Source organism: Mya arenaria, chromosome 5 (genome assembly GCF_026914265.1).
Source record: "Mya arenaria isolate MELC-2E11 chromosome 5, ASM2691426v1".
NCBI lineage: Eukaryota > Metazoa > Mollusca > Bivalvia > Myida > Myidae > Mya > Mya arenaria.
Genome location: NC_069126.1, coordinates 53,170,803 through 53,193,482, shown reverse-complemented (window position 1 = coordinate 53,193,482; position 22,680 = coordinate 53,170,803). Strand labels below are relative to the sequence as shown.

Sequence of the window (22,680 nt, the reverse complement as noted above, 5' to 3'; positions counted from 1 at the left end):
GATTCAAATAATAACATAGTATTCGACACTAACCGAGTAGTCTGTATTTAGTGTTATCTCGGAAAAAAAGTTCAAAGTCTGTAAAGGGGTAGTTAAGTCACACATATTACATACCCAAAATAATTGGCCTTCTTTAAAACGTAATGGAGGAGAATACCAGCTCTCGGTTTTATTTAAGAACTGATCCCTTATGGACAACAGTTTGTATAGCAAATTACAAAATGTCATAAACATAAGGAAACTTGAATATTAAACAACAACATCTATTAAAACAATGATATTCGAATGCATGTTTACAATATGAATACAATATGAATACGTGAAAAATTAAACCGTTTTAAATGCAACTGCAATAACACATGTTTCCAGCTATTAACAAGGACGATGGTCTACTTGCAGAACTTTTCTCGCACACTTGGATAAAGGATATCAAAGACAGTGTTTAAAACAATTGTAAGGGGTTCAAGGTATTTGTGACTTAAGTGAAAGGTTGAAATTTATTTATTTTCATCAACAACAACAACAAAGACGACGACAATTACTTTAATTGCATAGACGCTCAAAATATCGTACAGCAAATGATTGCTACAATTTAAACACACACATGAGGATACCAAAACAAACCTACACAGGTTCGACATAGATAAACTACATTCCATAAACACATGTGGTATTGAAAAATCCCTACGGGAACAGTAAAAAAATAAAAATAAAACATTGAATAACGTTAAAATACATTTATTTATAATGATTAAATTTCAGGTGTTACATTCTTTATATATTGAAAATAAAACAGTTCCATATTTGCCTTATTATCACGAGTCGTTTCGTAATTGAAAAATATTAAGAATTAAAAAGTATACTATGGGAAAATAGACGGCATTACATAGCACATAAGTTTGCAAAACGACTTGTTTGTTTTGAATTCAACAGAACAAGTATGACATCCTACAGGTTACCTAATCGACAAACATTGTGATGGATTCTTAAAACAAAACATATATAAAACTTCATACAGTAAAACCAATATCTGTAATTGTTTGGCCTTAATGTTTGGTAAAAGGTGAATCGTGACAAAAAAGTACGAGGACCACGGGGTATTTCAAAAGTTTATGAATGAAATTTATAATTGGAACACTTAACAGGTTAAGATTATATTAAATTAAATCTTTATGCAAAACCACCGAAAGTTAAAAAAAAACAGAGAAAAGAACGAACTAAACAGAAAACAAATGTCGAAATGTCCACGTCGTTTGGTAGGGTTTAGAGCATCAATTAGTTGTTCGTGTACAAATGGATAAGCGAATCTCCATATTGTGATGTGATCTAGATAAAAAAGAAATCATGCATGGAATATCTACACAAAATTAAGGATATACTGATATGTAAGTGTTATTTGAAAGTTTTAATAAAATAATCGGCTAATGCACCCAACTTATTTAGAACTATAGGATTATTCGATTGCAATCATTCCCTATATTTTAATATATGTGTATGCGTACGGGAATATCGATTTATGAACTTTTATAATAACGTTGACCATTATAGTAGATATCAACACACAAGGTATTTTTATGAAGGTTTAAAACTTGAATATACGTGTAAGATATCTATAGTTAATACATGTACTGACAATCCGTTTGTGTCTTTAAAATATCAAACTGAATGTAGATAAAACAACAAAATTAAAATACATCACATGAGCATAACATATATTCGAATCAGCGCTTTTAATCATATGAACAAAATCATTCAAAGAACGCAAAATCACAGTTTTAATTCTTAGTATGTCTGTATTGCAATCATAACTTAGTATAAACTGTTTCTAAATATAATGTGCTCTGATATCCTGTCACTAATGAAGTCAGTTGTATAAATACAATAGCACATTTGACTTAAAACTATATTGACATAAATATATTCTTAAAATTTTATTAAAAGAAATAAATGGATTGTCAGTTTTGGGAACTCCAAAAAGCATAAACAATATTATTTATATAATATTATATAATTTACATCTACCCATATATTCCCTAATGACATATGCGTAACTAAGTCATGAATTAAAAAGATAACATAATAGGAGATATATGCTCCATGCTCTCATTAATACAATTTTACATTTTTCGTAAAAGTAAAAATCATATTTTTGAAGTAAATAGTTTTGCAGTTTTTCTAAACCCAGCCTGTTCCCCATATATGAATCTATAATCGTTTAAAAATATATTAAGTTTTTTTTAAATAGAGCCGTAAATAATCTACCTATACAAATTATTATAGTTATTCTCCTGTTATTGTTATTGCCAAATATATTAAGTATCATATGGGCAGATTTCCTGTAAATAAACAAACAAATCTTTCACAACTGATTCAACTCATTTCACTGCATCTTCTTAATCGCTCATTGATATATATATATATATATATATATATATATTTCTCTCCTGATTCCATCATTGAAAGTGAAGGCGGTTAACCGTTCAAGCAAATTTTCGCAATTTGACTTCAGATATTTGAAGATTCTGATTGGGATACATGCTGTAATAATGAAATACGTGTAGATATTTACACGAATTGGTTTACCAATCAACTCATGTCGTTTTGTAAGATATGTATTCTTACTAAATGTGTAACGATGCGTACACAAACTGTCCCGTGGTTCCATACTAAAATCAGAAAGGCATTACGACATAGAAGATGGGTTTACACGCAGGTGAAAAGAAAAAATCTGTATAAACACTCGTGCATTTACAATCAACAACGCAATAACATGACTCACCTTGTCAAAACTACGAAGCATGTTCATTATGAGAAACTTGCTGAAAGCTTCGCAAAACCATAACATTCTCTTCTGGAATTTTCTAAAACACTTCGTCAACCCTTCTTCTCCGTCTTGGGAGCAACCCCCATTCATTCATGGTATGGTGACTGAAAATAAGAATCCAATTCCGACAAGGCCAATCTTTTGAACACGTTTTCTTTCCAATCTTAATCTATATTGAGTGTTCCGTATAGTCATACTAGTAACATAAACACTTCTGAAGGGGAGAGTCCAACTATGCCTGACTTCGATATATCATGTCAAGATGTCATTGCTTCAATCTTTGTTCTAATAACTGGCTTACGACAGGCGATTATTCTGTAAATAGTTACTTCAAGAAATTGCAGACATAGCTCATTTCAATCGCACAATTTAAACTATTCTCTCCGCTGAGGTAAGGTACCCCGTCTTTTAGCTAAAGAATTTCCGCGAACACGTTATATATTACCTTTTGGGACATGTTCGCTGAAGAGAACGCTGTATCCAAACCCTACCAGAATTCTTTACATTTTTATGTCACGCTGTTATTTCACTTGTATGCATTGTACAGACAAAATAACTATATCCTCAGATAAATGAAGTAAAATGTAGTTCACAAACACATTTTCAAAACCAAAAAAACGCTTTATAGATAGTTGATGTATCATATTAATAAATCCGATTATAACATTCCTTAACTAGGTCATAGTTGTGTTCAAATTTAATCACGTGATAACAAGATTTTCAGAAAATATCCATTTGACCTACATTTGACCTAAAAAATGTAGTGTTTATTTTGCTGTTATTTTTTCTATTTCAAATAACTAATAACAAATTTGGAATAAATTAATTGTTTTTACTTATCAAAAGGTATTTTCAACCTAACTGCAATTGGTTTCAACTTAATGAACAATGTGAACCAGATGCTAAAAATAGAATCCATCGACGTCATCATGGTCATGTAATTGCAGAGCCATTCAAGTGCATGATCATAATCCGTTGATTTTGGTTGACTTTGGTATGGGGGTTACGCTGTAACTTTAATGTGAAGTAAACATAAAAAATATATATATCACCATTAAAGTTATGGAAGCCAAAACTACCCGTCTTTGAAACTAGCAAACGTATAAGATATACATTAGACCGCGGATCCCAAAGGCGTGGGCAATTTTCGTCCGATTTGCCTGCTAAGTATGTTCAGCAAAGTTCATGAACGTATCATAAGAATATCTTTACCTGCTTTAGAACAAACGAATACCTTACACATATTCAGTCTGGTCTCATTCCAAACCACTCCATTGTCAATCAACTTTATGTCACTCATCTCTTCTTGCTCTTTAGGAATAAAGGGCAATCTGACATTTCGTTTTCGACCGGGCTTGCCACAATGGTCAAACTACGGCAAGAAAACATTTTAGGATCACTACTTTCATGGCTTACTGATTATTATAGCGTAAGAAAGCGTTGTGTTGTTTTATCGGGCACCAAATCTGACGCTGTATCTGTAACAGCCGGAGGTCCTCACGACTCTATTCTTTGTCCGCTTTTTTCTAGTATATTTAAATAAAATTTTGCAGGCAATTAGGATTCCAATTTGCTTTTTTGCATATGATGCAAACTTATACATCATTTTTGATGACCCTTTTGCTGCAGCTGGTTTACGTTCTGACGATTTAGCAAAGATGTATACCTGGGCAAAACATTGGCTAGTTTCGAATGATAAACAAACCACTAGTTTTAATGAATAATAAACAGGTCAAGGAAGTTACTACACAAATACACTTGCAAATTCCTTCTTTCTTAACTCAATACATTGAAACTGCCCTAGGACCGCATAAAGATAGAAGACACAAACACAGGTTTACCCTATTTTACAAGATGTTTAATTCAATGACTCCGACTAACTAGTCGTCCAAGATACACCTTCCACCCGTGTTGGAGATACAATCTTCTGCCATCTCCGGAGCTCGCAAAATATTCGCAACATCCCATGCAACTATTGTCTTCCTTTTACTGTTTTTTTTCGTGAAATTCCCTTTCTAACGAAACTCGATCAGACCCATCTCTTCCAGCTTTCAAATGCTAAACAAGACCAACCAAAACTGTTCCTCAGTTTTCTTACGATGGAGATAAAAAGTAGAATGTGCAAGGGCACGCATGCATTTCAACTCTCTTAATGCGCGCTTGTTTTCTAACAATATTGTAGATAGTCCATGTAGCCTGTGTGGGAATTTAAAGACACATACCACTTTTCCTTTTCTGTCCATTTTACCGGGATATAAGAGCACTTCTACTTGACAAGTTACTAACATCAAGGCCGATGAAACTTGAACTCATTCTGTTCTTTTAAAAAAAAGCAAATGTCCAAACGAATCTTCAAATGCGTCCAAACATTTATCAAACAGACCAACAGATTTTGACTCATCAACAACATAATTTGCCCTGACTTCTACCACTTACATCTTAACATGTTATTTCTCTTTTTTTCTAAATTACTCGTATTCTGTTTAGTTCATTAAATTTTCATACTCCCTTTTCACGTTTATTCTCTCGTTATTTACTCAATTTAAGACCCCTTAACACTTTGCAATACAATTTCAATATCACTTACACTATCCAATATTGTTACTGCAATACACTTCAATTCACGTTGTTTACATCAACCGTTTTACATCTTACAAGCTTGTTAGAATGGCAGAAACAAGACATTGTATATTAAGATGTTAGTATTTCGACCAAAATTGAACATTTTCAATATAATTTAGCTTGCGTTTTCACTGATACTGGATTGATTAAGCGTAATGTTTGTAGATATTATGTTGTATTGTTTATGTGAATGAATTAATTTTCCAACCAAACAAACCAAATATAACAAAGAGCAGACTTGTAGGTATAAGACTGTGGTCTAGCGATCATATTGCGGTCAAAAGTCATTCTTTATTTTATCTTTAGCGGGTTCGAATCCAAATTCTGTCTAACTTTTTTCCAAAGAAATTCCAAAACACTTTTAAAGATGAAATAAGTTATTTATAATTACTGAGCATTAACGTTTGGTCTTTTAAATAGTGCTTTTTATGCCCCCGAAGGTGGGCATATTAAAATCGCATCGTCCGTCCGTCCGCCTGTCCGTCCGTCCGTCCATCCGTCCGTGTGTCCTGCTCAATAACTCGTGTCCGGGCTGTAACTTTCTCTTGTATGGAGATATTTTAAAATAACTTGCCACATGTGTTCAACATATGAAGAGGACGTGTCGCGTGCAAGACCCGTGTCCCTACCTCTAAGGTCACACTTTGTGTTATTCACATTGGAATGCTGCATATATAAGGACATAGAGTATAGGTTGTCTTGTCCGGGCTGTAACTTTTTCTTGTATGGACAGATTTTAAAATAACTTGCCACATGTTTTCAACATAACATACCAAGATGACGTGTCGCGTGCAAGACCCATGTCCCTACCTCTAAGGTGAAAGATACACTTAGTTGTTTATTCACAATGGAATGCTGAATATAAGGTCATAAGAGTGTAGGTTGTCAAATATGGGTGGTATTTTTTTATGTTCAGAGGCAATTTAAAATGACTTGCCATATGTATTTGACATGTAAAGGCAAGATCAACTTTTCATATACTGACCTTGTTCATAGGTCAATGTCACATTCGGGGGGCATTCGTCACATACTGTGACAGCTCTTGTTAAGTCATATTTTTACTGATAATAAAACAATACAAACTTGGCACCATGATCAAACATCTACAGAAGTTTAAATAAGCTCAATTTTTAAAAATGTATTGGAGAATGTAACAAGGATGCTCTATTTTGCCGAAAAGCGTATGTAACGCGATTAAAAATTGTATCTGGCAGTTGCTCTTTGGTCTTTGTTCATGAAAGCAAGTAAAATATCTCAGTTTCAACAGTTTAAAAAGTGCCAACATAAAGTATGTGATCGAGTCCTTTTAAACAAAGACGTGTTTTGATTTAAACTGTTTATTTTAATTATCAAAGGTTAAACATGTATAACATATTTCCGTAATGTTTGACGAACATAGCAAGTTTTTTTGTCAATTCTTCAAACTTAATAATGTTTGGGTGTTTATAAATAGTTTGGGGATCCATTTCTTTCTTGCATCGATAATTCGGGGCATGACAAAATAATAATGAAATTCATCACCGATATCTCTTTTACAATAATATTATTTCTTTTCATTTACATCAATATTTTTGCATCTTCGCATTTCAACTGGAAACTTATGGTTTGCCGATCTGATTATTGTAATTTCGATCATTAAAGAAGGATTCAGATCCTTTAAATAAACTATTCATCCTTTATTGTATACATATAAACCAGTTGTATCAACAATTTATCTGACATGTTTATACCGTTTGGAGATGTATTGTGTTGATAAAGTCATGGATTTAAGCCTTAAATTTTATTTTGTAATCATTACCGGTGAGTATCGTTCTCCGGAAATATATCATTTGTTTGTAATTGATTTTCTAGAGAATATCTACCGGTTAAAGCATGTATACTTGGGTACTTTGTTTGTTTGTTTTTATTTCTGCGTAGAAAAGACAGATGGATTTTTACGATTATACTCAGGTTTTCAAATCCCCATATTGCAGAGGCGTAGCAAACCACAAATTGTGATTTTGGTAAGCTGTTATTATAGGTAAAATAGTAAATCAATAATTTGTTTACTTCTGTGAAGTAGATCTAATGCTGTTGCATATATAAAACTTCCCGAGGTACTTAAAACATGACAATTGTGTTTTTTAATTGTTTATCTTCTAAATATTGAGCTACGAAAGACATAAATGTGTCTTTGCTGTTTCCTTTTGTTCATCTCCTAAATACAATGTTTACTTTGAGTGTTTATTTGTGTCGAATATAAGTGTTTGTGTCAATATTTACATTTAACTTAATCGCATTGAATTATGTATTAAACATATCAAATGTGATCAGGATAATCTATTTCACCTTTCTTTTGATCAATTTTACCTTTAGACAACTTTTCAGGTATATAATTCATGTATACTACACTTCTTGACTAGACCGATGCATATGTAATTTTAATAAATTACACTTAAGCGAGACCAATACTGGTTAAATATGGCATTTCAAGCTATTGCTTTATAGATGACATTTTCGATTCATTCAACCAACCGCCTTTTCTTCATACGTAGCTCAAATCAAAGGTATTCTTTCAAGGTTTTAGATATCCTTCCGGAATTAACTATACTTATCTTGCTTTTGTCCAGGTTTTTGGGTTACACCTCTTGCATTAGGTAGATCACAATTATTTTCATCAACAACATTCTAGACGTATTTGGACTCCGACATGAAAATTATATTGTTCGGTGTGTATCTATTAGCAGTGCGTCTAAATCCAGAACACCGAATGAACACATGTTAATATTCCTTGGTTACTGAGCGCATAATCAATTGAACAACCCTTAGTATTTGGGAATGAATCGTTATACATATCATTGTCAAATCTTCTATAAGCATTATAAATATCAATTGCATTGTACATATTAATCAGTTTCAAGCTATAAGTATCACATGATTCATTGAAATGTCTTATACCTAACTAAGATTGCGATGTTCCACGTTTTTTCATGGGGCCTCATGACGTCTGACAAAAAATCCACGTTTGCATTCAAATCGCCAATAGAACAAACGTGACAGTCACCAGCACCATAACACAAATAAATTTTCAATAGATTCACAGATATCAATAGAACATATTTTAAACGATCTTCCGACAGCTCGCACATACAAGCAAATGCTTATAGGCACTCTGGGAACTCAAGTTCACCTCACATCAATACTAATTTTACAGTATCGCCTTCGTCCAGTTTGAATTCAACAACATTATGTTTTTGAGAACGTTATATAAATCTGGAAATATCAACTTATTCATCAAACAAAACACATTTATAACATTAGCACAGGAGTTAAATTGTAAAAAAAAATCAACAGAAAAATAATTATTAGCATTACTGGAATGATAAGTAGAATGATCATCGAGATCACAATCAGTGAATTTGTCTCGAGTTCGAGGGACCACCACATTCCATTCAGTTTTACTCGTACTCTACAAAGATCGCAGTTTTCATAAACGTTGCATGGAAGACACGCGTTACCTTTATAAATATAAATTATTATCATCGTCTTTTATTTTGCCTATAAAACATAAACAACAAGACGCATGTAAAAAGGTTTTAATCAAGATTTATAAGTGTATAAGTTTTTATATCACCCTGTTTATTTCGTAAATATTCGATTAAGCCATGACCAAATGTATTTGAAAAATATATTCGTCTGTTCAAGGAACTGATTAAACTCTTGAAGTATACTCATCATAAGACAACAACTTTATCTTAATTCAGATTACAAACCTGATAATAATATCATGTTTATGATAACTATATTCATAATCATACCAAATAAACACACATGTAGCATAACACTGGCACTTAATAGTGAATTAACGAGTTAATGACACTCGTTTTATATTCTTCGGTCGATCAATATGAAAATAATCTATATCCCTCTTTAATTGGCCTGGATTTGGGCATGTGCTTTTCCTTTTTCAAAGGCATTAAAGGTCTATATTTCAAGACACTTGCAATATAAGATTTTAGAAAATGAACAGGTCTGGCCCTAATATCACACAAATACTCTAGTCAAATCTCAATCTCAATTTCAGCTCATTTTACCACATAAAAACATAGTATGATTATAAATCTTTCATGGTTTTATACTTGTTAAAAACTGATTTTCCAATAAAATGTGTTGATAAAAAATTATGACAATAATTCAGAGAAAACTAATTCTTATGCAAACAATATACTTGAGTAATTGTTAAAATGCATTGATTTGTACTCAAGTACTATTTTGGCCGAATATTTTTTCCCGTTGAATATAGACCAAAGGTTTTAATCAATATGTTCAATTATAGGATGCGCTTTTAAAAAGTGTAAAAACATATATTATTTTCAAAAACTTTTGATGTTGTGTTGTAAAACGAGTTGAGACTGAGATTGAGATTAGACTTAAGGTCTGTCTCTATAGTGTAACGGTCCGCTGTAGGCGGCGGATGTGCGTTACGCTTCTATGCGCTTGCTAGAAAGCTCAGCTGTCCTGTGAGGCATACTTAGTTGGTACTTCAACAATATTTCAGAGAAAACTCTGCTTTCCTGATGGTTAATATTCCGTATAAAACGGAAGTACGTTCATACCGGATGCAAACTTGGTTGGTAATATGCAAATTAGCAAAGCCTGGGCTATGTGAGAATAGAAAAGTTAGTGTATATAAAGACCAGTGGACCCCTTCAGGGTCGAGCATGCTTTTCCCTGAAGGGATCTGTTGGTGTTTGTTTCAATACGCCAGAAAGCTCGGCTATCTGGTGTTTAGTTGCAGGCGCACTTTACAATAGTATCTCCTTATAAAGTTACAGCGTATACACATTTACAATGTATCACATGTTGTACATAACCATTCTTCTTTTGGAATGTTTCTCCATCGTCTGGTCTCAATACCGAGCCGTTGTGAAGACAAATGTATTTTTTTCAGTGCTATTCTATATCTCTGAATATTAACATGGTTAAGATATGATTGTATTTCAAAAATTCCAAATACTTTATGAAATGTTGTTCTTGTTGAGTTTTCTAATCTGTCCAATTTTGAATAGAGTTTCCTTAACCCTACACTTAAAAATACGCTAATATATATTGTTTTGTTGCCAGCACCCTATGCTATCCGAACAAAATCCGAAATTGCATAACATATCATTCACCATAACTGCACAGTTGTTTTTCTAGGGTTATTCTCAATTGTTTTATATATAATACTTAGTTCGTATTTTCGTTCACTACAGAGTTATACCTTGAACCAATATCTTAGAATATTTGTCAATCGCATAGAATGAAAAAAACGGCCTAATTTCTCTATCTCCTTTTATATGATTGTTTCATATAAATTGATTTTATATATAATAGTTGAATCTCATAACATGTTTTTTTATTGTACGTACTTACCTCCCTGAAATACATATAGCAGCTTGTATAAGTGAAACATTGCAGTCGGAACGTTAGTGAATTAGTTTAAACACATTGAATTTAGTTCAATCTAGATTGATTCTGACGACTGTGTATGCAATATGTCTCCACACTGTATGAAAATGGAATGAATTGCGATTTTACGAAATCCCACATGAGAAAAGTTTAATTCCAAACGTCATTCACGCTGACGCCATGGCATATAATACCTAATTATCCAGTTCCCACAATACGTTTAAGCCCTAACTTGTAATAATAAAGCGTGCGGTTTTGTAAGGTATTTTTGTATATCTTTTTTTTTTAGTTAAACCACAGATATTTCTTGCCGAAAATCGTTTCGCAGGACAGACAAGAGGACAGGTGAACATCTCAATACCGATCTATAGCAATCCTGTGGTAAATGATTATGGTTTTCAACGATATGATGGCTTCTATGTAAATGAAGATGACAAATACGAATTTACAGACAACTATGCTTCAATCCAAACACAGTTTTATGGCACATCTGTTACTCTCCACGGACGTGTATTGCAAATGACTATTAAAAACCTTACTAAAGAAGATTTTGGATCATACACGTTTTGGCTAAAAAACGAAATTGGGAGCACGTCTGTAGCTGTAAACGTGAGTGTAAGAAGTAAGTCATTTGCTTTATATATTTCAATTGGGATACAATTGAACGTAATACTACATATAGTTTCGGTGACCTGAGCAAGACTATTTAAAAGAGCATACCTCAAATTGCAGGCATACCTTCACTACCAGTACAGTTATATATAACTGTCGTGGACAATGTGCCAGTCTTTGAATGGAGGAAAGGATTTAACGGTGGCTTTGTACAAACATTTTTGCTGCAAACCTCGCCTACATGGAATGAAAAGTTGTGGACTAATCGCACTTCTATAATAGAAACTGATACCGTCTACTTAAGTGCGACAGGTTTGTATCGGGTCAATATAACAGGATTAGAAGTTGGACATTTTGTGGCCAGACTTACGGCATACAACAAACTCGGTTATGCGGATCCTGTAAAGTTTCCACCCTTCGAGATCATAAAAATATCGGGAAAAGGTATGAACTTTTTTAAGTTTGTTAGTTCGTTGTTATTCATGTGTTGACATCGTGGCATTTGTCGCCCGACGTCGCCGGCGTACGTTTGAACATGATTACATACCACAATAATAGAACTGTTGACTTTTGCATATCGAAAAAAGTTTCCGTGTTTGACCGGATTAGAAATTTAGGGTTACAGAAATATGACTCACATCTAAAATCAACAATGTTTTGTTGTATATTTAGTGGGTTAAATACACAAGCGCCCATTTGCTTTTATATAAAGTATACTCATTTGTTAAGACAGTTATAACCTGCTACTGGTATAATTCACTCTCGAGACTTCTGGGAAGACGCAAGCACAAGGTTTGTTTTAACAGGTGTGCTCACAAGTCAACTTTTAAAAAAGATAGCTCTTTTCAAAAGCAATATAACAAAGATAGGTTACCGGAAATAAAACAAAGATAAGAAACACTAGCATTTGTCGAATAATTTAACATTCAGAGTGAAAAAACAAACATTTTCTCGTCGACCTGCGTAGTAGTTGTATTACACTCGTGTATATTGTCTAAGATAGGATGTATAGCATGATTTATGTAGGAGTGGTTTTTGGGTGATTCCTTTGGAAATTTTGCTTTTGTAAATATGTAAATGTTGTTATAATTACTCTTTCACATGAATAATTCAAACAACAGAAAAAAGGTCACACCAAAATAATTTCTGTTACACAGATTTTTGCCAAATTAAATGGAGCGAGCGAGCAAAGAAAGTACATGTTTTTCTTTTTTATAAAAATCGAGGCGAGCAAATAGCGAAAAATGTGTTTTTCTTATAATCAATATAAAGATAAATATTAACATATCTGCCCTATGACTCATTCGAACACACTCTTGTACTTTATCTTTATTGTACATTGGAAAAATATAAAAGAGTTCGAACTTGGACAAGCGGCAACTTTTCTTTTATCATTATGACAAGAATATCAGATAATGTTTGCCTTTTTAGCTTAGTTTTGTTTCATTGAGATAGCAACAAATCAACTCATTTTGAAAATTGCAATACATACTTACCGAATTTTATTGTTTGAAATAATTGACACCAAACGGTTAATATATCAACCTCAAATATAGGGTTATTTCCCTTTACAAAACAACTGTGAAATTGCCTAGAAAAGATATAATCGATTAAATTGCAGCTATTGAAAAAGCTAATTTACACCAAATAATCCAATATCCGTTGAAAATATAGCTGCGGTCTGAGATTTGTTTATTGATTTTTAAAAAAAGGTGTGGTAAATCAAAAGAACGAAAATTAATTTGGTGCGGTCTAGATAAATAATTAACATTTTTAAACACGTCATATTTTCGTAAATGTACAGGAAAGCTTAATTTCGTATACAAGAATAACGGCAACACTGAATGAAGAAGCATATGGTGGATAGTTGTTAACACTCATCAAGCAAATTAACACTGTCGCACATGTTCACTATTTAGTGTAATATCAGTAAGTGTGGGTTGTTTACCTTCAGCGATTCTAAGGCTACTTTAGAAGTTTTAACTTCATTTTTATTTCAGAAGACGTAACTCCAAACAATGCTCCTGTTATTGGCGGATTTGTTGGTGGAAGTCTTGTGGTAGTTGTTGCTGTTATCGTCCTTGTGTTCGTTCTGAAACGAAAGTACTCATTGAACTGTTCCTGTAACATGTCCGTTTCGACGAAAGAAGGTATAATATGTGTTACTCAGTATTTAGGTATGATATGTAAAATTCATAGTAAATAGCTTTAAATGACTTCCCTTCTGCGTACATGCCAAAAACATCAGCCAATCCACATATATTCATCTTAAAAGGTTTTATTATGTATAACTTTCATCATAGGTATACTGTCCTTGGGATGTTTGATGTTTTTTGGTTTGAATGACTTTAAATGCATACTTGAGAAATCAAACACTATTTAATTATAATACACAATTAAAACTAGAAGAACAAACAAACTAGCCCACCAAACAATGAGGAACATGACGAATGTCTTACATGCAATAAAAATAGAGAAACACATTGTAGAAAACAAAATTGTGTCTTCTAATAAAATTGTATTTCAATTAATTTTCTACATTTTAATATCACAGTTTAATTTGTTTAACAATTTATAGTGTTTTATGTGTATTGGTATTAGTTTTATATAGCGGCATCCAAAATCACCCTTTTTCGTACGCCGGATTCCGGTATATATTCGGCAGTATGCATGGTGCTAAGGTATGGTAAGCCAGATTCCAATAAACAGGAAACTGGATTCGAATTCGACATGAAAACAAGTCATCATCAATTGAATAATTGAAATGAATTTCATTTACAAAATATCGTAAACCTGTAACCGTTTTCTTAGACTACATGCAAACACATACTCGAGGAAGTGCCCCCCCCCCAACTCACACGTAGATAAGTTTTTATTTGGCTAATGGGAAGTGGCATATGTTCCGTGCGCATTGACCCTTCTTCAGACTCATCGCGAAGATCATTCCAAATAATATGTAATTTTGAAAAATGTTCATAATCAAACAGATCTCTAAGAAATAAAAAAAAACATGGATTAAATAATGGATAAATGCAACTCGGCCTATATATGATATCGTTTCAAATGTTCCCTTGGCAGAGATATATGTAGTCTTGTATGACATGTAGGCCCGTTCCATTCTGACTTAAGTGTTTCAACATAATCAACATGCAATTAAACTGATTTGACATAATATATAAGGGTGTGTGATATGCACATACTTTCGGTCACAAACCACATTCGCACTCTTTAATTTCTTTTCGCTCGCTTCACTCGCTAGACCTTTGTGTTATGTAAACATTATATTTTTGTTATTCGTTAATAAATATATTTTTCGATACGGAACTGTGTGCGCTGGATTTAACGTATCATGATAATTCAATTTAGGATTTTAAGACCAGCCTATATGGGGTTTTATGTGTCTTAATACGCCAAAAAAATGCTCTCAACGTATTAAAAACAACCCGGAGCCCTATAACATTTTTGGCATATGAATCTATTTTCGTCTTACTGATTCCTATCCCGAAATAAGCCATAATCCGGACTACAGCATAGGGTGTCATCCTCAGTGTCTTGTCATAGGAGTGCTCTAATTGATATATAACTGAGGCATTTAAACAATTGTGTATAAATATCTCTATTTATTTTCAGTTGTTGATTCAGCTCAAACTGGGTAAGTTTATGTATTTGTGTTGATAAAATACCTTGTACAGTCTGCGTTAAAAGTCGATCTACTGATGTCCGATTATAACCCAACATGAAGTACATGTTAAAAGGCGGTATATCTCGGCCCAATTGGATAAACAGCTATTTCAGGGTTATAAACCTTGAATTTCGTAAATGACACAAATCTTATTTTGTCCGCGCTGTAAACCGATCAGCCGATCTTCAACGAACTTTGAAAGTATGGGTATGATCAGGTTATCTCAACAAGGTTGGATAACCAGCCATGTTGCCAAACTTACTTTAGAAAATTGGCACTAAATTTCTTAAATTACACACACTTTATGTTAACCATTTTATATTCTTTCCAAACTTGGAGATTTTGTTTATTGGTAAAGAACATAGTTCTAAAATAGAAGAAGAATCCTGTAATCAGTCATTGAGACCTTTAACCGTCAGACTATTTTACAGTTGTAAAAAATGTATTCGCTCGGACAATTTTATATAGGAAAATAGGAAGTACCTTGAAATGTATGTAAATGACTGAAAAAAATTCAAATTTGGTATGTAAGAATGTTATAAATTATCTCGATTAAGTATGATAACAAGGCGGAAGGTCCATGTCAATCTAGAGTTATGATCATTTATGTAAGGGTGAAAAAGACTTGACAGTGTCCACCCTTTTACTATGGCAACATTGAAATGCCTCAAAATCATTATCAAGATATGTCATGATGTTTTGTTATGAAAAAATTACCCGCAAATAATTTAATAAAAAGCTGGAAAAGCCAAATTATACTAAAGTAATGGCAGTTGAACTGACATAAATACTTAAACTTGAAAAACAATCCCCTTGGTAATAATGTTTATGGTACAACTAGATTGAAAGTCCCATTCACCCCCAAATTATAACCCTTGAATTAGCAAATAATGTATTAGGAGTGTTTGCTTTTTAAATTCGATATGTAAATCGCTAATCATTTAACCTAGTGTCATACAAATGGGACGAACGTATTTTTCGACGCATGGAGCACTTATTCTGAGATACAGAACATGACGGCAAAGATTTTAATTTTATTTGTGCTATGCTGTTAAAATGTCACACCGACAATAACTTATATATGTAGATGGCGATTATTTGTTGGTCATTTATAAGTATTGTGTCACGATTTAAAACAAAATTTTATTTTAATCTATCTTTTCCAGCCATGACGCCGACGACCCAGGAAATGACGCTGCAGTAACGTACGAAGTTATGTCAACGAAAAACGAGACGCCAGTTTACGTTGCTCTAAGTAGGTAAACAATTCCATTGTATCTTCTTGGTATGTAACTTTCTCGTTCCAGTGGTTCTTATCTGTTAGTAGTAGCATTATTTCTCAATATACTTTATCCAGTTTTGACAAAAACGTGTTAATCAAAAAGTTAATGTTGGATGGTTCCCACCGTCTTTGTTTAGTTTTGAATGATTTATACTGATGACTCTTTGTTAGGTATCAATATCACACCATTAAGAGGATGTACTATGTATTTTGGGGTCGTCAAGGTCAAAGTCGGGGTCGCTTTTATCAAAATTAGGAAAACATATGTTGTTCACTCAATAATGTGTGTTAGGTATGTATAGAGATACTCATTTGTATGTAGCGCGATCATTAAGTTATATATCATTGATATATTAAATAATTAAAGTTAAGGTCATCTTTACTATGCGATTAGAAAAGGAGTCCTCGCAGTATTATAACTTGAGTTGAGGATGATAAATTGCAATGAAACGTAGTACGTGACAGGCCCAAGCCAAAACATAGCGCAGGAATACATTATGAGATTGAATATCAAGGCCAAGGGAACTGCTACTTGATATGGCTGCTTGTTTATTTTTTTTTTTGCAAAGGCTTACATATGTATAGTATTAATCCTGTAGGCTGATTTACGCTTAAAAATATTGTGAATAGAAGCAATCATGTTGAATTACAGTGTTTTATGTTTTTGTTTTCAGATGTTGGAAACAATGTGTAAGTAATTTAAAACAGGTTGAGACTACAAGGAAAACAATGCTTAAAGTAAAACGATGGCTAAATAAGAACTAAAGTAGTTCATTTATAGCTAATCAAAATAGTATTTAAAACAGATCGTATATATTGATTATATTCGAGTTAACTTACATATATTTTACATTCTGGAATCGCTTTCAGACCCGACAATTCGCACTTGTACACGTCGTTGGATGATTCCAAGCCAAAGTCACATATTTACTACGAGAATACTAAGAGAGGTACAAGTTAAGTATACTTATATAGATCTACTCCACAGTAAAGAGCCTGCTCTATTAAGAAGAATTAAATAGCCTTCATGACATACATATATATGAATGAAATATATTGGATGTGAAATTCTTTGGAAGCACGAACTATATTACGTAATTAAAAATGACAGTTGAAGTTTTCGTGAGATTCTCATTGGCATTTTCAGAAATGATAAGTTACATGAATGTATTATACATTACATGTTTTAATCTAATTAACTGCATAAAATGCACACAGGATACAATGTATGCAGTGCATACATATATATATAACATTATATCTTATTAAAATCGATACTTATCACTTTACTATTTGAAAACTCTAATGAAATACATAATGTCTTAGCAACATTCGAAATTATTTTGTTTTAATAAAGTATCATAGTGATGTTTTGAGATAGTTATTTGTTTCTAAATCCTTTATTGTTGTTTGCAGAGTATCCCGTCTACAACAATTCAGGGACGAAAAACACAGTACAGACAGTGCTTTGAGTTGTCAAATAACTGGAGCTCATACGAGAAATTATCTGCATTTTCTTATACCTATCTTAACCTGGAATTTATATTCTGATAATTAAATGTATTTAATAAGGAATATGTACTGATATACATAATTAACTATAAGGGAAGTAAGTTAGCTTTATGACAAACCTTTACGAAATATATCACAATAAACCGTTTGATTTGTTATTTTTATTGACGTTCATGTTAAATAAAACCAATCAGTTGTGGACGTTAACCTGTCTGGTAATCCTCATTCAGAATATAACAATTTTAATATTTGCCTTATATTTGATTAATACAAATAACATAACTGTTCATATTTGGTGTATTCGTTGTTTTATTTTAATAATGAAAGGCTTATTAGATAAATGGTGAAATAAAGACATTTTTTCAAAATATGTAGAGTACGATGTATATCTGCTATGTTATACCAAACCAATAATAAACAAAAAAACTATGACTTGTTCAAAATAATTATGTCGACTTATGAGGAGTATGGGGAAGAAGGGAATAAGTCGACGACGGCTTCTGCTTAACCTTATTTTTATTACCTGGTCTTTCACATGTATTCCAACATATTCTATAGAAAGATGGAAGGAGCTTGTTTGTACAAGAAAGTAGATAGTAATGATAATAATGTCATTTGTAATCAATGTGTAGACATATACCTAACAAATTCCAATACTATACACCGTTTATTGTTTAGTAAATGAAAAACAGAACGTTTCTGGAAAAATATAATCGACTCATTAGTAAATATCGTAGCATTTTAAACACAGATTGTAAAAGGCAGAACTTAACACACTTCTCTCACGTATCAGCCAACGCCAGTAGCGTGATATGATACTGATATTTCGATACGATGCGCTGGACATTCAATATTTGCTATGAAAAATAACTTCATTAGCATTTAATAATGCATCATTTAAACGGAATACGCATATGCATGATTATACTCTTAAATTTATTTTTTTTGGAATTTGATGACACATTTAATACGCATGTAAAATTATTAAAATGGAATGTAATAACGCGATCGAGTTTATCAATGCCATAAGTATCAAACCAAATAAATGCTAAGGAGAACGATCAAAAGCTTAACAACAAAAAAATTTCAGATTACACACGTCTTTTGACTTCCTTATTGCATTGTATTATTTGTATATTTAAAAAGCATCTCTAAGAAACAATATCGTCCAATTCAGTTTTGCCAAATTCAGTGACGGGTTAACAGCAAACGGATGTTAACAGGGAAATCGAACATCCTGGTGATGTGAAGAAATTGCTTGGTTATCGACTCTTCAATAAAAATTGCTTAGAGCAAGTTGAAAATCAAAATATCATTGCCATCTTCATGAAACATAATATTAAATACTTTTTAGAAATAAAATATCTTAGCATTAAACTGAAGTAACACAAATGAATATCATACAACTATAAAAATGTTTTTAACAAACGATACGAAACCATCAGAAATGTTAAGTGTTACATACACATCTTGTGTCTTGTCACATTAGCATTGCTGTTAATCATTTCCAACAAAAGGGCGGCTTTTTCTTTTTATCAAGTTTCAATTTCCCAACTTAAATGAAATGTTGTTTGCCGACGGGAGTCATTCTCTAGCGAAAGCTGAGTCATAGATGCACTGAAACGCTCCAGGTATTGGCATCGACAGAACGATCAGGGATTGCAGTTGGAACAAAAGTTGAGAACGGCTCAGTGACGATTGTTGAGACAACATCTTCTTCGTGCTAAAACTACAAGAAATGTTGGTATGTCATGTGTATTAAGCTGTAGATATTGCGTCAATGTCGATGAATTTGTGTGAAATACTAAAATAAAATCGCACAGACCTTACGGCCGACCCGTTTAACACGAAGAGAATAGGCTCGGAAGCTTCATGGCATGGGCTGGATCTAAAATAACTTATAATATTTATAAAAAAAATGTCATGTGTTATTCCAAATTACCCTTTTTGAAGTAAATGTGTCAAGTTTTGCAATTACTAAAAGCTATTAATATATAATTTCCGATAATAATAAGCCATACTAAGAAATTGCATCCGTTGTCTTTTACTTGTAAGCACAAGAAATTGACATATAGGTTCAATATGACCCTGTCTCATAATATGGCATAAACCATTTCATTAGTATGACAATATTCCCCTTAGCCAGATTGATGGTCAACTTCTCTTCTGTAAGTCGATCGAAGAATGCCCTGATTTTCTTAAGATAGTCATTTCATGCGTCGATGTGGAAAATCACCATATTTTAAAGCAGATGAAATATAGATGGCCAGTTCATTTTTGCAGATGGTATTATATTGAACTGATATAGACCATCATTTGTTACAAAGGCTAATAACTCCTAAGCTTGGTATTTAAGTGCAACTTGCCAGAATCCTTAAAGGAGATCACACTCAGTGACATATTACGCTTTTCCCACGTTTTTCCATGCACTGATCAATTTGTGGCATTGGAAAAGAGTCAGTTTTGGTAATATTACAGATAGATAGATTCTTTAATTCCTCCAACAATGGAGAGCATTACATAATTATAGCATACAATACATGAATATACAGTTGATATATAATCATAACATAGAAAAGAATAGGAAAATGATATGCATGACATCAATTTCAGGGTACACAACAATACAAAGAATGGGAAATAAATGACATGTCCCTACATTACACATCGTCCTGCATTTTAGATAGAGTTATGACAATGATATAAAAGGAGTGATATTTATAAGTAAAGTTAACATAGTGAAATAGATAGTTACTTTTACAAAAAAAAAACCCAAATGAACAAGACTTCAAAAGAGGGTATGTTTACACACATTGTACATGTAATTACATATGCGGTTAAAATGAGCCAGTGGCTTGCTGAGAAAATGTAAGTATCGTAGTACCGTCTTGAAAATATGTACTCGACTGTGGTCGCTGAGCGTAAAAGATCGGAAACCGGACATCATTTCTAATAATTGTTCGGAATAATGCATTTGACAAAATTCGTCATACTGATTTACTGTGAACATTAAACTTAATTTTCGCCAAAGGCACTGCCTAGTAGTATCGTTCGAACGACAAAATAACAAAACATGTTCTGAAATGAAATACGTTTGATCAGAACATAATGTGCACTTAGTAACGTAGGGTCTACTGAAAGTTTTACTTAGAGCTAGAGCCACCGTCCTGCAATATTTGAGTTGTTCGCGATATATTTGACTGAACCTCCATATAATACATGGTGATATTTCATTATTTATAGACAGAAAACCACGCAAACTGTCTTCACTCAATAGCCTTGATTGATATTCTGCGTTAGCAACTTCGTAGATATATTTCTTAACTAGGTTTTTCCACGTACACATTTCTGGAAACGTGCCATGTTCTAGATACTGGTTTACGTAAAACCAAAAAATTGTATTTGCATAATATTTTGTATATGTCGGGGAAAAATCCTGTTATTTGACTTGGATTCTCGAGGAATTCAAGAAGTCTGTATATGAATATTCGTTTAACGGTTTTCGCGGGGTCCAGTTTGCAAAGTTGTCCGAAGAACAAAAGTTTTCTTTTGTCTATTATGTAGTTAATAGATAAAATACCGATAGAGCCTAGTGCTACGTCTGATCTACATGCGCGTGAAAATCCTTGAATCGACTTAATACATTGTTTATGGACACGATTAAGGGAGTTTAGTTGTGTTATTGAAATATTGTACCAAACCTCGCAACCGTATAAAGCCTTTGGAAGTACTATCGTTTCGTACAAATGTTTCATGGTTAGGGGGTGTAGACTTTGGTCATCTGATGCCCCACAATCTGTACGACCGAAATAGGTTTTTCTTAATTTACTGCATGCATCTTCTATACTCTTATTTAAGTTCATATACTTGTCGCATAGTACCCCGAGATGCACGTAACTAACTGTCTCTTCTACACAGTCTCTTCCTAAATACCACGATCGTTCACTACATGTGAACATCGACTTTGATTCGTTAAATACAACTACTTTTGTTTTACTAGCATTATACTGATATCGTCCTTTGATTGAATTAGAATAACAAATGTTCATTAGTTCGCTCAGGCCATTTTTGCTCAGCTAGAGTAGTACCATTTCGTCGGCATGCGTTGGATAACCTACACTGGCGTCTAATATAGTCAACGAGTTCCTTTATTTCTCAATTGTGTGCATAAGATTATTAATGTAGAGGAGATACAAAAATGGACTCCAGCACTGGCCCTGTCTCGTTCCTTGTTGTATAGGGAACCATTTGGATACCCATCCTTGTGTTCGTACGCAACTATAAACGTTTTCGAACATATTAATGCAAACTTATAACAAATATGGGTTAACACCGGCATCGTATAACTTTGTAAGCAGAATTGTTAAATTAACATGATCAAACGCCTGACGAACATCAAGTGAGCATGTATACAGCTTACTATTGTTTTCTCTTGTGAAATATATGCTTTCACGAACAAGAAATGACGTCATAATACAACTAAAATGTTTTTGAAAGCCACCTTGGAGGTTATTGCACGTAAGCCAGTCTTCATCTTTCATGTCAAATAGAATTACCTTTTCATAAAGTTTCAGTACTGTATAGCACAATGATATAGCACGATAGCTATTCGGATCGCTTTTCTTTTTGTTCCCGCCTTTGTATAAAGTCGTGATTATGCCTCTTTTCATGTCAATAGGGAAAAGAGCAAATTTTGTAATATTGTAAAACAGACGT

General features: G+C 33.0%; 1 protein-coding gene across 1 annotated transcript in view; it reads left to right on the top strand.

The window, feature by feature from the left end:
- Positions 1 to 18,393, top strand: part of LOC128233699 (hemicentin-1-like) — a 142,008-nt gene extending 123,615 nt beyond the window's left edge. The window contains exons 10-17 of the mRNA XM_052947503.1: positions 11,166 to 11,498; positions 11,609 to 11,932; positions 13,489 to 13,638; positions 15,119 to 15,140; positions 16,337 to 16,429; positions 17,127 to 17,142; positions 17,323 to 17,402; positions 17,869 to 18,393. Coding sequence (XP_052803463.1) covers positions 11,166 to 11,498; positions 11,609 to 11,932; positions 13,489 to 13,638; positions 15,119 to 15,140; positions 16,337 to 16,429; positions 17,127 to 17,142; positions 17,323 to 17,358 — 974 coding nt within the window. The 3' untranslated portion in view covers positions 17,359 to 17,402; positions 17,869 to 18,393. The remainder of the gene's footprint in view (positions 1 to 11,165; positions 11,499 to 11,608; positions 11,933 to 13,488; positions 13,639 to 15,118; positions 15,141 to 16,336; positions 16,430 to 17,126; positions 17,143 to 17,322; positions 17,403 to 17,868) is intronic.
- The last annotated feature ends 4,287 nt before the right edge of the window (positions 18,394 to 22,680 follow it).